At 30.4% G+C, this 16,541-nt stretch overlaps 1 protein-coding gene across 4 annotated transcripts in view; it reads left to right on the forward strand.

Annotated features, from left to right (window-relative positions):
• Atg2 (Autophagy-related 2) overlaps positions 1-16,541 on the forward strand; it is a 286,485-nt gene that overhangs the window by 86,240 nt on the left and 183,704 nt on the right. For all 4 annotated transcript variants that reach the window (XR_015039434.1, XM_085810699.1, XM_085810697.1 and 1 more), the window contains exons 9-12: positions 5,639-5,770; positions 9,437-9,478; positions 9,571-9,862; positions 14,380-14,539. Coding sequence is in view for 3 of the 4 variants with exons in the window: in XM_085810699.1 (XP_085666825.1) it covers positions 5,639-5,770; positions 9,437-9,478; positions 9,571-9,862; positions 14,380-14,539 (626 nt within the window). In the remaining variant the exon portion in view is untranslated. The remainder of the gene's footprint in view (positions 1-5,638; positions 5,771-9,436; positions 9,479-9,570; positions 9,863-14,379; positions 14,540-16,541) is intronic.

The raw sequence follows: 16,541 nt of genomic DNA on the forward strand, positions 1-16,541 counted from the left end.
TCTGAGAACACGACCCTGTGCCATTCTGCCGTCTTTGAGCCTGGTACCACTGCAGACATTGGCATCAATGATGTGAGGTCAGTGGCAGTTTTCTTAATGGACACCACGAGTGCAGGCCACTGACCACCGATCGGCAGCAAATGGTTCTGGTCAATATGGGAACATCCAGGGTGTTCTTGAACATGCTGCAAAATGGAGATAGAAGTGGCTTGCAGGTGTGCCATCTTTTGTCTGTGTATGCATCAATCTACGTGTGCTGACGTCACTGGGTTGTACAGGCACCCCCCCGAACTTGCCACATTTCTTTGTTCCAGACATTGTCGCCACTGACCGTGCACTGTGGACATGTCTAGGTGTCTGTCTGCTGAGATTTGCCATATGGGCTGATTTACCCTTTTCAGTCCGATCACCCTGCCCCTCATAAAATCATCTGTCTGCTAGAACTGACTCTGCTTAAAACGGCCTGGCATTCTATACTATTACACACGTCCTCTGAGACAAGAACAAATTAACTTTGATGATTTCCCTAGCAGAAATAATGGCACGAAAATTAAACATTCTGAAGGTTCATTCCCTTATATCTTCTTCAATATGTGCTGGAGAGCTGCTCATATCACATCATTCGCATAACTCTGTGATGTGTGTCAGCCCTGAAATTTGCATAATTGTTGGGCCACTCCTTCTTGATGTTGCATTTACAATGTTAGGTAGTGTAACTAGCAGGACAAAGTCTGCAGAACTAAGTTTGAGCTGTAGGATACGTGTTAATGCCTCTCATTTGTACTTTTGTAACAAATCTGCCACCACCAATAATGCATGCAGCAGTGTTATACAGGTTGATTTAGACACACTTAGATTAAATCTGTTGCTGTGTATTTTTCTGTATAATATTTGGAAGAAGGCATGGTAATAGGTTATTGTTACAATGTTTCAGGGAACTCTGTCTAACATGATGACTCCAGATGATGATCATATATGAAAATTTGTTTAAGCTTCATTTGCATCCTTTGAATTTTCTGATCATGAGAAGTTCTTCATTCTCTTGACTGCAACTTCATTTCAGGATTATAGTTTCTAAACCAGTGCTCTATCAATTTAGGAAAGTAATGCTTCAGTAGCAGACTTCAGTGATATTGCATTTTTTTTTCTGCAAATTATTGCTGTACACAAAGCCATTGGGTATTTCAAATACTGAAAGGGCAAACAATATTAGTGCAAGTTACAGCAATATTAAAAATAGAAGTAGCTTCTCATAGTCTGAAATAAAATAAAAAGAAAAGAAAAGCCGTTGTAACAGCATCTTATTCTCTTAGAGTGTTACAACATTACAAAGTGCACATAAGGTAATAATAGTGATATTATTAGTTTAATTTTTTTATAAGAAATTAGACATTTCCCTGTATGCTCTTGTGGTACTATTTAGCTAATTTGAATTAGCTAACTGGACTAGCTAATTTGTTTTGTTCCTGCTCCAAGAAACTGATTGTCTTTACATATTATAAGACATTTTTGAGTTTTTATGTTGCCGTTATGTATTATCAAACTCATTGTAAGTATTTTATATAAGGCTTTTTAGTTTAAATATCTGAATAATAATGTACTGTGACTGAATAATATAAACTTTTCTTTTTTGATTTATTTTTAAATTACAATTCTGTTCAGATTATGAAAGTGAATTCTGCAAGTTTCATTTTGTTAAACAGATATTCTTTTTTGGTACTTATTTTTTCACAACCAAGAATGTTGACTACCATTGAACTATGAAAGTTATAGAGATCCTGCCAAAGTTGCACCAATCATTGCTGGTGGAATTCCAAAAGAACTGATGCCCCTTTATGTAATAAACAATTGTTATTTGACTTACTTCATTTTTGCACTGTATAAGAAGAATTTTAGTGATTTCTACTAATTTGTTACACCTTTTAATTTTACTTGAAGCACCTTTTAGAATGCTATGAGTGCAAACTTCCCTCAGGTATTTGTTCCAATCTATTTCTGTTCTGTTGGCTATATCTAATTGTTCTTCTTCCCATTCAATAGATGTTAATTCTCTCAACCAGCTATAAATGAACTGGAGTGCAATCTCAAATGTGATTCTGCAACCCTCAAACCAAGATTCTTTTTGGAAGGATATTCAGTTATCACAATTTTTCACACTGTATTGCCATTTTTTATCCATTTTTAAAGAAAGTACCATATTGTGTTTATTACTATACTCTGTTTTGCTGACAGGATCCTATATCTTTGAAAATAATCACCTGCTTGCTGTTCTGTATAGGGCATGTTTAAAATTTGAATTATTTTTTCAAAATGCAAGAAAAAATGTAGCAATAAAACTTGATTTATATTTTTGTTCATGAAAACAAAAGATGACTTATTGAGAATCAATCAGAGTTTAATCAAATGAAAACATAGATATTATGAGGGTGTTATTACATCACGCTTAGCTATAATTAGCACAAAATTGTGGTGCATGGCAGCAGCTTCACAGCTGATAGAATGCACAAGTTTTTTTTTTTTTTTTTTTTTTTTTTTTTTTTTTGTGTGTGTGTGTGTGTGTGTGTGTGTGTGTGTATCTGGTATTCTGATGTAATTTTTTGATAAATTATATGGGAGAGAAATTTGGTATTTGGGAAGTTTTCCCCCCGTGTAACTATAACCCATGTCGAAAGCAGATTTGTGGAATGCAACATGATGTCTTAATTGTTTCTGTTTCATTTGTTGAACATGAGAATTTCAATTATGCATGGTATGCTGCAGAGTGTTGCCTACATCGCAATAGCAACAAACTCTTTAATAAGCTTTGGGCATACAAAAAGGTTTATGTTATCAATGAGAAATCTTTCAGCATTTGCCACCACTTACTTATAAGTCTACTGGAAAGCAACTAAGTAAAATCCCTCGTAATTGCACAATATGAAAATAACAGTACTTTTGAAAGTCTAGATATAAATCCGAAAATTAGGGCTATGAGGAAAAAGTATGTTATGGGCTAACAGTCTGAAAACTAAAGTCTTTCTGCAGCCTAGCATATCAAGCATTATCCAATTAGTGAATCAAAGAATTGTCCAGAATATAAACAGCCAATCCCTCTTTCTGTGTGTGTAAACTTTGAAAATTATGTCCATGATTTTCAAAAAACAGTTCACAAAGAAACCACTCTTCATGTAGTCTCTTTTATGGTTAGATATAAAGACTGTTACATTACTCATTGTAAATTGTACTCTATGATCATGTCTGTGATGATGAACTAAGTGACAATGATTGTCTTGCTTTTAAAACACATCTGGCACTTAGGTCAGATATCTTAAATTTAGTTACGTATTTGAACATTTAGTTGGAACATACATTAAATTTAGTTACATATTTGTCAGGGAAGAAGAGGTGCAGACTTGGATAGATATACAATAATCTCTTCCCTCTGCATGCTCTCTCAAGATGACAGCAAAATAATTGTAATATACTGGAAGAGGAGGAAGATAATGAGCAGAAGCAGTTTTGATGATAAGATAACACTCTGAGGAAGAAAATTATGTTTATTATCTTTTATTTTAAATAAAGATGGCCACTCTTCAGAGAAAATAAACGTTCAAGCGAGCTAAGGTTGGCATGAAAACTTAAAGCATTGTTGTAATTTGCACAATATAAAGCTTCTTGGGAAAGTTGGTTCTGCAGATAAAGAAGCAGCAGAGATTTACACTTCAGTTTTTGAAATTGAAGATGAGTGTTACATTTTAGAACAAGTTTTCAATGCAGATGACACGAGCCAGTTTTTAAAGGCGAATGGGACAACAAACCAACATCGCAAAGACACAAAAGCTTGCACCATGTTTTAAACCTTTGAAAGATAGAACGATTTTTCTTTTTTGTGGAAATGTATCAGGTGACTTCAAATGCAAACCTTCACTTATTTATTGATATAAAATGCCTCATACATTTCAGGGGGGAATTTTGAGCATTTGCTAGTTGTATGGAAGTGGAATAGGAACTTGTATGACAAAAACCTTCTTTAGTAATTAGCTTAAAAATTCTTTCATAAAAGAAGTTAAATGTAGAGCAACTTAGAAGTTCCTGAAACCTGAACTTAGAAGTCCTCCTAATTTTCTATAATGTTTTAAGATGTGGTGTTGAAGCCTTCACAATATTGCATCCAGATCTAAAGGTTTATTTCCTCCCATTGAACAATGCTTCCTTAATTCAATTAATAGATCAAAAAATCATTTAAGCCTGTTATCGTTGAGAAACATTCAAAGCCTGTTATATCAGGCTTGTTTACATCTCTGTTAATTAAGCACTAGAAGAAGGAAAGCATGACACGCTAAGGCCATTTTGAAAGAAATTCAGTACAAGACACTGCATGGGAATGATCAAATTGCATGGGAGCAAGTGAATTCACTGACTCTAAATGCTTGTTAGCATTAACTCTGGTCAAAAGTTGTCAATAATTTTAAAGGATTTCCATCAGTTGAAAATGAATCGTAGGAAATCATACAAATTGTAAAAGCAATTGTTGGCAAAGGATTTTCAGATATTTCGAAAAAAGAGAGAGAGAGATAAAATCAAAGAATTAATCGAGAATGATGATCGTAAAATTAGAAATGAAAAATTGGGTGATCTTATAACATAAGATGACAGTGAAAACAATGATAGTGAAGGTGATAAAGCATATTTAATTTTCAAGAAGTTGAACAAATAGTTAAAAAGACAGAGGAGCTGTCTGATTTTGTAATGGAGATTTACTCAAATGAAGAAAGAAGATGCATTATGAGAGGTATTGAAAAACTTTGCATTTCTTACTGTGAAGTATTTAATGAATTTTGTCAGACATTGTCCCAAACAAAAATAACTATTTAAGAAAATAATTGTATCATGTACTTACTTATTAAGTAGTAATAGAAATTCTTTCAATTAACATTTGTTTCATTTTATCTCTCTTAATAACAATAATATTTAAGTTTGTATAAATTATACATACTTTTTTTTAGTGTGGATTGTACGTAATCTATTTTTCTATAGAAAGTTAACTCTGCGAAGCTTGATTTAGCCATATGCACAATATATGCACAAATATGTAAATGATGCAACTACCATGTTTTGCAAGGTTCAACTATATCTATAACCTATATGATTTTAAAATTAGTTATAAGAAACTTGCTAAAATGCTTTTTTGATTTATTTATTGCTCTTAGAATTGGAGGTTTAAAATTTATGCAAATAGTTTATCTAGTTTTACATGAAAAAATGATTAGGTAATTAGAATAGTTTATTATATATATATGTCTTTTTATTTTCTATGTTTGAGTTAAATATAATCTCTCTATCAAATATTCCTTCTTAAATGAAGCATAGCAGTATATATAAGTTCCACAAATCATTTATAGTTTATCTTATGTTTGGAATTTTTATTATTTTGCATGTATGTAATGTAAATACAAGCTAAATTTTCTTAGAAATTTTTTTATAAAGTCTTTTTTGGTAGATAGTACTTCACCATGATAAATTAATGTACTAACAATATTTTGGACTTCTGAGTTTAATTTAAAGTGTGCTAGTTTTTAAATTTTAGAGAATGTTAATGTACCTGATAATTCTGTAATGAGTAATAATATAATTTTGTCCACTTTTATATGTATTAAAGATGAATCAGATGAAGAATTTCACCTTATGAGAATGGAGAATAGAATTTCTCCTGAGTTAGAGAATTCAACTTTAAATGATAATGACTCCTTCTGCAGTAGCATCAGTAGTGACGCTAGGTCTGATTATGCTTGTAAGATCATTTTCTTTTTTTATTTATAATTTTTTTAAGATAATTTTTTATTTATAATTAATTTTATTACTTTTATTTTGTTTCTAGTAAATATTTCAAAATGAAAATTATTTGCAAGATATGATTGCTTCTTAATTCAATTAGAATGTACTGTTTTTACAGGGTGACAATTATTAAGCTCTATGAAATAAAAAATCAAATTTTCAAAAACTGCTACAACTACAAAAATCTGATTTAATTTATGACATGTTCAATATGCTTGCCATGGCACAGACGAAGAGCAAAATTCTGCAAAACTTGCCGAAATGTCAAGACATTAGTGCTTTCGATGACTTCCTGAATGGCTGTTTTGAACTCAGCAATGTTTTGGGGGTTATTTGTGTAAACTTTTGCCCTTGTGAAACACTGTGTAAAAACTCTTTTTAATATTGCCCCACAAAAATGAGTCATAAGGGTTGAGATCAGAAGAATATGGTAGCCAAGTGATTCCCATTCCAATGACTTCTGGATACCCCAAAGCCAGAGTGCACTTTCCAAAATGCTCTTCCAGGACCTTCAAACACTCTGTTGGTCCAGTGAGATAGTGCTTCATCCTGCATGAACCACATCTTTTCAAAACCTGTGTTACCTTGGATGACAATATTTTCTAAAATTTTGACGTAACATTCTGCAGTCAAAGTGCTATCACACCAATTTTTGTGTGACTTAACATTGCACAGCAAACAGTTACTCATATGGAGTGGAGGGACTTCTCAATCAGGAAATGGGAATTTTCAATCCTTTAAATGGGGGGTAGACTACTTAATTTATGAACATCCAAATAAAGGTTGACTCTATCATTAAAAGTAACCACATACATATCAATTTTTTCCCCCAGTGGTATCGAAAATGGTGTTGGCTAAACACAAATGCTATTTAATGTCAATGGCTGATGAATTTGAATTTGGTATGGAAAGAGCTGCAAGTCTTGAGCAACAATTTATCACAAAGTATCCCAGTTGATTCCAACCTGTTATGAAGCTCACCTGATCAATATTTTTGGGCTATTTTGAAACACAGTTTGTGACAGTTTGTGTTTTCTCATTATTTTCAGGCATTTTCACACTTGCTCAATGACCAGCACTGCCATCAAAAACACTACCAGTTTTCTTGAACTTTTTAATCATATTTTTGATTGTTATAACACTTGGTTGTCTTCAGCTTGTACTCGGTCACAAATTTACTTTGAGCAGCAGTCAGGCTGTTATTGCTTGAATAGTAGGCCTTAATGATGAATATATGCTCAGAAACACTGTATTTTGACATTTTCAGCAAAAAGGTAACCACAGCAACAATAGTGTGTATGCTCAAATTTCCAACATGTCCTGCATTCAATTGGCAATTTTAACTGAATCTTGCCAATACTTTAAAAGTTTTCAAGTGTTTTTTTCTTATAGCTCAATAATTGTCATATTATAATTGCTTTGTGTGTAATTGAAAAATGTAAATTTTTGTTTTGAAATAAATGTTATCAGATGTTACCAATTTTTTTTAAACGAAAGAATAAAAACTTGCTGTGTTATTTTAGTTAAATATGTCAAAAGCTATAGCTAATTCATTTACTTCTCCCTCCCCTTAGTTTTCAATTCCATTTTAATCTGTCATGCGATTAAATCACTTGTCTAATAGACTAAAATTCATTTCTTCTATTAACATACTTATAACAATTTTCATTGCATTGCTTCACTTTAAATAGTCTAACAATCGTTTGAACTGACAAGCCTTGTTAGCAGATAGTTGGCTTATAACAATTCTTGTTTGTAAATAGTTGATAAAATACTAACATTCCAGGTTAGTATATAGTTGATATTTTTTGTTCTAATAAAGTTGTTTGGTATCTTAAAAATTGAATGTAAAATTTTCTTAACCATAAGACTTCTGAGAAAAAATTTTGGAATGTGAACAAATTCTGGGATATGAACATCTACATTTTATACATTCCATGGTGAAGTTTTTTAGGTATAATTTTATAGTCAAATATTAGAGCTGAAAGGGAAATACAGTAATAATTCATTTTTGGCAAAGTATGCCAGAGGGTCACATTCTAAACCACAAAAAAAGTGAGGTGTAACAAGGTAAAGAAGGCCTGTCAAGTGGCTAAGCAGTAAAGTTGCTGAACACTGTTAGTTCAACCTAAGTTTGAACAAGTCCTTCACAAAAGCATCTTCTCCGTCACCAATCATGATCACCGATAAATAGTTGAGTCTCGAGCTGCATGCTTATCATAATGATGTAATGACAGAGAAAACTAGCAGCCAGCCACATTTGGCATTTTCTTAACAATAATTGATAATAATGATAAGTAATTTATAAAAAAAAAGTATTTATGTAAGAAAGTAAAGAAATATATCTGGATGGTATTTTAGAGCTTAATTGATGTACAAAGTGATACTTCGATATATGTCATTAATCCATTCCAAATCTTTGGACAAATACCCAAACAAACACATCTAAGAAGAAATAAAACAAAAATAATAATTTTATTTTTATAAAAATATCCTATTGTTATTCTAATACTGCTTAATAATGAAATACAAAATGCAGTAAGTGGAATATATATTATACATAAATGAAATATTGCACAAAATATTTATCCAGATCAAAAGAAATTCTTAACCAGCTCTGATCTTTGTCTGGCAATGATTTCACTTCCTTGGCAACTTAACTATCACTCTGAGCATAATGGAATGCAGTAGCCAAGTCCTGGATATGCATGCCATCATGATACTTTTCAATAATGTGTTGTTGTTTTTTTCACTTTCATATTGATCCTAATCATTTTCTTAATTGCTTGACTCTTCTCATAAACTTTCTTAAAATTCATTGTTAATGAATTTGAAAAAAAAAATTACGTAAAAAAACACAAAATTACATGGAAATTTAGAGTTTTAATACAAGTTTTTACGTGAATATTAGCAACAGGCCTAATGATACTCATGGGTAGTGCCTGACTCATCAAACTCAAGTTGTATTTTAAACAAGTGTATTGTTTTGCCCAACAATAAATGGGGTGAATAGATGTTGTAAACAAGATACAGCTATCTTTAAATTAATTTCTGACTTGCATTCTAAAACTTTTATTGCAATTTTCCCCATAATTTTCATAAAATTCAACCATTTAAAAAGTATGCACATTTTTGCATTCTCTACTGCTGGGCAAAATACCATATTACTGAAGAAATGTAATGCAGTCATTATCATTGGCCAGCAAACTCTAGAGTTCCATTATTGATTCCTTACAAGAAAAAGAAATGCACTTGATGAATGCAAAAACAAACAGTAATCAGAAAAATTAACCTAGGATTTGGAAGGTGGAAATTCACATTTTTCTGCTGCATGTTTGTGAATACCTGTATTGATATGTAAGTACACTGTAGCAACATCATAGCTTACCGGATAACTGTTTTGGTTGTAATGTGTTGTTGCATGAATAGTTTTCAGGGAAAGGCCAGGTAGTCAGAAAGAACCATTATGTTTTCTGTTAATTATGAATTCCTTCACAACAAGGGATATTTATAATTGGAAAGGTATTTTTAAATTTATGTATTGTATATTTTGTTAAACTTGATGAATTTTCATTAAGTATTATTTGGTGTTTTTCAATTATTTATGTTCTGCCTCCCCTAGATAACACTTTTGGTGCCAGCCAGAGAACATCTAAAGCTAGAAGTAAGTAATTTAATTATAATAAGAAAATTCATTTAATGCTTTTTTTAAACTGTGTTTTTTCCCCCCTCTCATTCATGTATTTGTCTTTAAAGGTTCAAGTGTTCAAGCTATGCTTCAAGACCATATGACAGAATTAACACATTTCAGATGTTGCTGTAGTAGTGTCTGCATTATTATCTTACATGATGACAGTGTTCAGGAATCTCTGAGCAATAACTCCAATAGCACTCAAGAACTTGATTTAAAAAGTACACTTTCACTGAAGGATCGAGCTTCAACTTTTTTCAATGATTTATTAGCACTTCAGATGTCAGGATTTGATTTTAAAGACTTTGAAATGGCTAAAGATCCATTATCTAAACTCTGTGAGACAAACCATCTAAGGTTAGTAGCCATTTATATAGAATTATATTAGAAGACAAGTGACATATGAACATTTTGGTGAAATTTTCTCCGTTTTGTTTTTTTCTTCAATGGATTATTATTTTGGAAAGCTCAGCATTAGACAAAATTATAATAGAGGGGCTTATACTAAACAGTCCAGTATAAGTAAATCACAACAGATAGAATGTCATATTTGACTGATGGAAAAATTCTAGATTATTCCATTATTAGCCTGAGGTGCTTGCATCCTAAAAACGTGTAGGATGAAGTTTCAAGGAATCTGGCAGATACGGTCTTTGTCCTTTAGTAACAAGTCATGACTGATATAGTATATTTTGTAGGAATAATGTTCTTTATAGGATTAATGTAACAGAGTACAAACACAAACATTTTTTAGGGATGTTAATGTAGAAAACATTAGAAACTACTGGTATAGATTAGAAATAGAGTGGATATCAAATGCTCAGTTTAATTTTAAGCTAGACATTCAACTGTCCAATTGCCAAATATGAAATATATTTTAGTCAAATTTTATGTAAAAACATTTTGAAATTAATGAACATTACTGAATGTTTTAAATGACGTTAAATATTTATAAATGGAGAGAAATAAATGAAATATTGTAGGATGCTCTGGAAAAGGAGATTCAAAAGAAAATATTTAAAATTTTAATTGTATAAAGAATTATCAATTTTTTGTGAAAGCCCCCATCAATTTTAATTGCAAAATAGATTTGAACCATGTGAAAAGACTATGTAATTAAATTGTGTAAATGTTCTTATTTTAAATGTTTCTGTTTCAGTAGTTTAAAAATTGCCTAAAAATAATGTTGAAATTCATATTTATATTGAATATGTTAGCTACATTATTATAATGCTACTGATGAATTAATCATTTTAGGTACATTAGATTAATTAAACTAATTATCCTAATATAATGAAAATAGTTATCTTTCTCCTAGCTAATAGCTACAGTCAAAAGTCATTAATTCGGACACCCATAATCCGGACCTCAAAGCTACAAACTTTCTGCGCACAGGCGTTTAAGAGTGCACGTAAGACCTTTACGGCTGCGAATATGTTTGTGCGCATGCGCGTTTAATGTGTAACGGAGGTATAAGCTAAGCTAAAATTATCTAATTCAGATAATGTTGCAGATTGCGTTGTTCCTTAATCTTCGAATTGGATCCGGGTTATTATTTTTTGCAGACTGTTAGAGCAATTTCATAAAAGTAAGCTTGAACTTTCGATTATGTCAAATAGAATTTCCGATATATATTTACTAATATGTAATTTGAATCTACAAAACGAAAGTATGTTTTGAAATCCGAAATCTGTTTATCAATTTCATGCTGTGGATTGGAAGTTGATCTGTCAGCAGTATCCTTATCTTCAGGGCAGATGTTTTTATTTTATTTGGCTTATAATTCCTTACTAAGTGTAGTATTTCATCTTGATGTACTCCGTCTTTGATATGATTTAAATCAAGTTCCTCGTCATTATAATTCGCTTCCAATAGTTGAAGAAAGTGACCCAGAGGTTACTGAAAATGAAAACATTTCAATTGACAAATTAGTCGGTATTCTGAACACAGCAATTATAGGACTTGAACAGAAGAACTTTGTAACTAAACAAGAAATTATGTCTGTTTAATAGAATTAAAGAGAAAGTATTATCACATGAAACAAAGCAACTTATATTGAAAGAAATGTTTAATAAAGTAAACAAATAAATATTAAGCTTTTTCTTTTTGTAAATTTTGATACCCTTTAGATCATAATTGTTCTTTATTTCATAAATTTCGATTTCATATTTTTAATTTTGTAATTTCTGCATGCCATCTTACCAGATTTAAACTGATGATCTATAATCCGGAAAAATCGATAATCCGGAATTGCTGAAGTCCCGACGAGTCCAGATTAACGACTTTTGACTGTATATTGAAAAATGTTTGTAAGAATGGTTATGCTTAAAATGGGTGGAACAGAATTTTGCCAAAACATTCTGAATAATAACTATTTTTATGATATAATTTTACCAATTTTGAATGTAAGTTTAGATTTTAAGGCATCAGTGGCTACTAATTGAAAGTTATTTATATTTATTTGAATATTTCAGAAAAATTGCTAAAGAAATGAGATCATTAAAATCAATAATTTTAGAAGCCATTTCAATATGATAGTAGTATTCAACTAATACTCAGAATCATTCATACATGTATTGTGAATTATTTTATGTTAAAGCCATGAAACATAATCAGACATTTTTCAATGATTGTTGAGTGAACACTTTTCAGAAACAACTCATGGCGATTAATTTCTTAAGAAGACAACCTTTGGAAGTGACAACATTGGCATTGAACACTTTTTAAGACAACTAACTAACTACTTCCATAGAAGATCAAAATCATCTGTTACCATTGGTGGTTGCCATAGAGAGAGCTCATTGAATTTTCGATACCAAGATTTAAAAATCTTTTTTCAGTCAGAATCAAATTATAAAGAATTGGCTGAAAATATTTTACTTTTATTAATTTAAAAAAGGGAAGTTCTTTTATCAAAATCTTCATGAAGAAAAAGCAAGATACTATTAATGTAATTAAAATTTTGTAATGATGAAAATGCTGACAATGATTATAAACATGAATGGCTGGTAGCATATATAATGAAAGCTGTTTCCAAAAGTGAGTGTAAAAAAGGTTGCTAGAAGTAATGAATGAAAACTATTCCTATGCCATAATTTTATCAATTCTGGAAATATCAGAGAATATATAAACTTCCAATAAACTAGCAGTGAAATATTTTGGTACTAGCCAATATTGGTGCTTTTGGTTTAAAAATGAAGGAATTTTTCTTTCTTATTGGTATTTAATTTTCTGGGTAGTCAATAATATTCAGCTGTTTTTGACTGGTTAGCATCTATCCACAATATTCATCGTATTCCAAATCTATGTATTATGCTTTATGGGCTAAAGATCATCAAGAGAAAATTATAAAAATAAGAATATTTAATTAATATTAATTAAAAATATTTTGTGTGTTTCCACTAGTATCACAAATTTTATTGTCCACATGGTGTGTTTCTTTATTATTATTATTATTCATTGTTTTGAAAAATTTGGCTATTGCATATTATAGGTATTGACTGATAAGCTAAATTTGCAGTATACTAATGCTAGTCATGTCATATTATTTCACACATAATTTTAATGAAATTTATTTCATGTTATATAATTTTACCAAAAACAGTTCTGTTATTCAGTTTTTGTTAGTATGCCATCTCTAGTTTTTTTTTTTTTTTTTTTTTTGATTGAGTATAATTATTATTGTCCATCAATCAGTATTATAATATTTCAGCTTTTGCTTATCTTATTCCTGCATTTTTTTTTTAAACCCACTGTAATCTCCTCTGACTATCAAACAGATTAAATAGCACCTTCTTCTTCTTGCCATTGTCCACCTTTGGCCATTGGTTCGTTTGGTATCGTACAGGGCAGCGCAAATGACATTTTATGAATATAGTCTGTTAAGGAAAAAGTTATGTTCTTGTATCAGGAAAGCAAATATTAAGACTCTTTCATTTATTTATTAAGATATTGATTGAGCACATTAGTGAATGTTCTGGACCAATTTGAAGTATACGTGGTTGAAGATAATTATGTTGAGTAAGATGTTTAAAGATAGCCAAATAGAATCAGTCTGGAGAACTGGAGATTTTACTTAGAATAAGAGAGATAAGCAAGGAAAAATCACATTAAATAAAATTCTTAAACTGGCAAAATAGTAGTTTTTATCATCATATGAAAATAAACACTTGCATGAAAAATTTGCAAATATTTGGTTAAAATATCAACTATTAGTTTTTGATCTTCACATACTGTTATAATATTGTGTTAATTGTTTGCAGTGTTCTGTTTTGCTCTATTAAAGAGAAAAGCACTATTAGAATTTGATTAAAATTTTTTTCATAATTTCAAGGTTCATTTTCTCTCCCCCCCCCAAAAATTTTAAATTGGAATATTTTCCAAATTTAGCATGTGATGTTCTGACATTTAGAGAACTGGCATATGGGAAATTTTATTTTGTTGCTGGTTTTTGCATTGTTGTGCTGGTAGCTGGTTTTTGAAATGTGAAGTTTTTGTTTTGCATTAATCTCAACATAAAAAAGTGTCAGAAGCTGTCGATGTGAATTATTTAAATTCAAATTTATGGGAAAATTTGTTTCTTAAAAGTTATTATTTGAGAACTTGTTTATATATATATATTATTAGAATACTCCTTTTCAGTTACTGTATATGGTATATTATTCTAAAGAATGTTATTAATTATTATATCTTAGCATTTATTAAAAAATATAAAAATAGCAGTGTACTGTAGCAACAAAGCTTCTATCTTAGTATCATTTTAAAAAATATGCAGTATTTAATAATAAGGCTGTTTGCATATGCCATAAATGTGCTAATTATCAGAATTTAGTTTTTCGGAAATTTATTTCTCTATTTATTTATTTTGTTTTAAGGTTAATGGCTTCTTCTGTTGCAATAGATGGAAATGAAAAATCATCATCTGCACAATGCATACTTAATTTCAGTCTCTCTTTGTTTCAATTTGAAGTGCTTGAGTGTCTCTTCGATTCAGCAAATGTTGTTCATAAATCCCAAACACCAACTTATGTTCAGGTAAATGACAGTCTAATTTAGATTTATAAAATTTTATATTTAATTTTTGTTTCTTAATATCAGGATAAAATTTTCTCATTGTGTACATTAGTATTTACTTTGCGGGGCATCTAAAGCATTATTTATTTTCTAAAGGGCAACATTGTAATTGAGAAGAGATTAAGTTTTTTAACTTTTATTTAGTGATTAAAATAGAATATATTTCTATGCATTTTCTTTTTAGAAAATATGCTTTTGGTTAATGAAACAGGGGTTTTAAATCAATATATATTTTTCTTTTTACAACATATAATTTTTCTGAAGCTTTGAGATGAATGAGAAATAGCAATCAAGTCAACAGTTGTGCTCTTATATTTAATACGCCAGCTGCAAATAAATATTCTTGAGGAATTTTCTATAATTATTGTGTTTGGGGTCCTTAAGTAAATAATTACAGTATGCAGAAAGATGTGAGGCCTTTTATTTTAAAGGCCATTGATCCCATGATTGCTAGATACACTATATATTGAAATTGATTCCCATGATTGCTAGATACACAATATAGGCAAAATTTACTACCCTTCAAATCCAGATGTGCTAGTCAGTTTTCAGCAGCTTGAAAAACAAACCTATAGCTTCCCTATAGCATTTCATTCTGTGAATTTTGCTGGAGGTATCAACTGACTTTAAGTTGTTAATTGACTGTGAGTTGATTAGTAGCTTGCTCGTCGGAGATATTTTACAGCATTTTAAGATTCCTAAATCAAAAATTTTGAATGAAATATGTTGCCAAAAATATATCTTAAATATCAAAATAAGTGCTAAAATAAAATAGAATAATATATCTGAAATTTTAAGCAGAGCCTAATTTGACCACCATAGAAGCAACCTTAAATGTAAACACATGTGCACCTGGGAGGGTGGACATAAATCATGTAGTAGGAATATTTTCCATTAATATTTTCATAGCATTCAGTGTGCAGAATTAAGACAAAAATTACTTTATGTAATCTAAGCTGAAATATTGATCATCATATGTAATTAACTGTTTCATTACATAGTGTTTAATTTTGTGCATTTATTTATGCATTAAAGTAGAAGTGTTTTTCAAAACTTAATTTTGCTATATGTACTTTGTGGGGGGGAATGACACTTCTATATCTCCAATTCTACTGGGTCTATTGACGAAATTCAAATTGCGTTTTCCACGTCTCAAAAGCGCGACTTAGATATATATTAAATTTATACGGTCAAAAGTCGTTAAACCGGACTCGTCAGGACTTCGGCGATTCCGGATTATCGATTTTTCTGGATTATAGATCATCAGTTTAAATCTGGTAAGATGGCATGCAGAAATTATAAAATTAAAAATATGAAACCGAAATTTATGAAATAAAGAACAATTATGATCTAAAGGGTATCAAAATTTACAAAAACAAAATGCTTAATATTTATTTGTTTACTTTATTAAACATTTCTTTCAATGTAAGTTGTTTAAGTTGCTTCATTTCCTGTGACAATACTTTCTCTTTAATTCTATTAAACAGACATAATTTCTTGTTTAGTTACAAAGTTCCACTGTTCAAGTGCTATAATTGCTGTATCGAAATTATCGACTGATTTGTCAATCGAAATTTTTTTGTTTTTAATAACCTCTGTGTCACTTTCTTCACTATCGGAAGCGAATTATAATGATGAGGAACTTGATTTAAATCATATCAAAGACTGAGTACATCGAAATGAAATACTACATTTAGTAAGGATTTATAAGCCAAATAAAATTTAAACATCTGCTTTGAAGATAAGGATAGTGCTGACAGATCAACTTCCAATTCATTGCGCACTGTGGCGTTAAAGATAAACAAAGGAATATGCCTTTATCCATTTTTTGCGTAATGGACTTCGAAACATACTTTCGCTTTGTAGATCCTTTACATATTAGTAAATATATATCAGAAATTCTATTTGACATAATCGAAAGTTCAAGCTTACTTTTATAAAATTGCTCTAACAGTCTGCAAAA

Source organism: Stegodyphus dumicola, chromosome 2, assembly GCF_044657685.1.
Source record: "Stegodyphus dumicola isolate Sdum_Otavi_A_Nest chromosome 2, ASM4465768v1".
NCBI lineage: Eukaryota > Metazoa > Arthropoda > Arachnida > Araneae > Eresidae > Stegodyphus > Stegodyphus dumicola.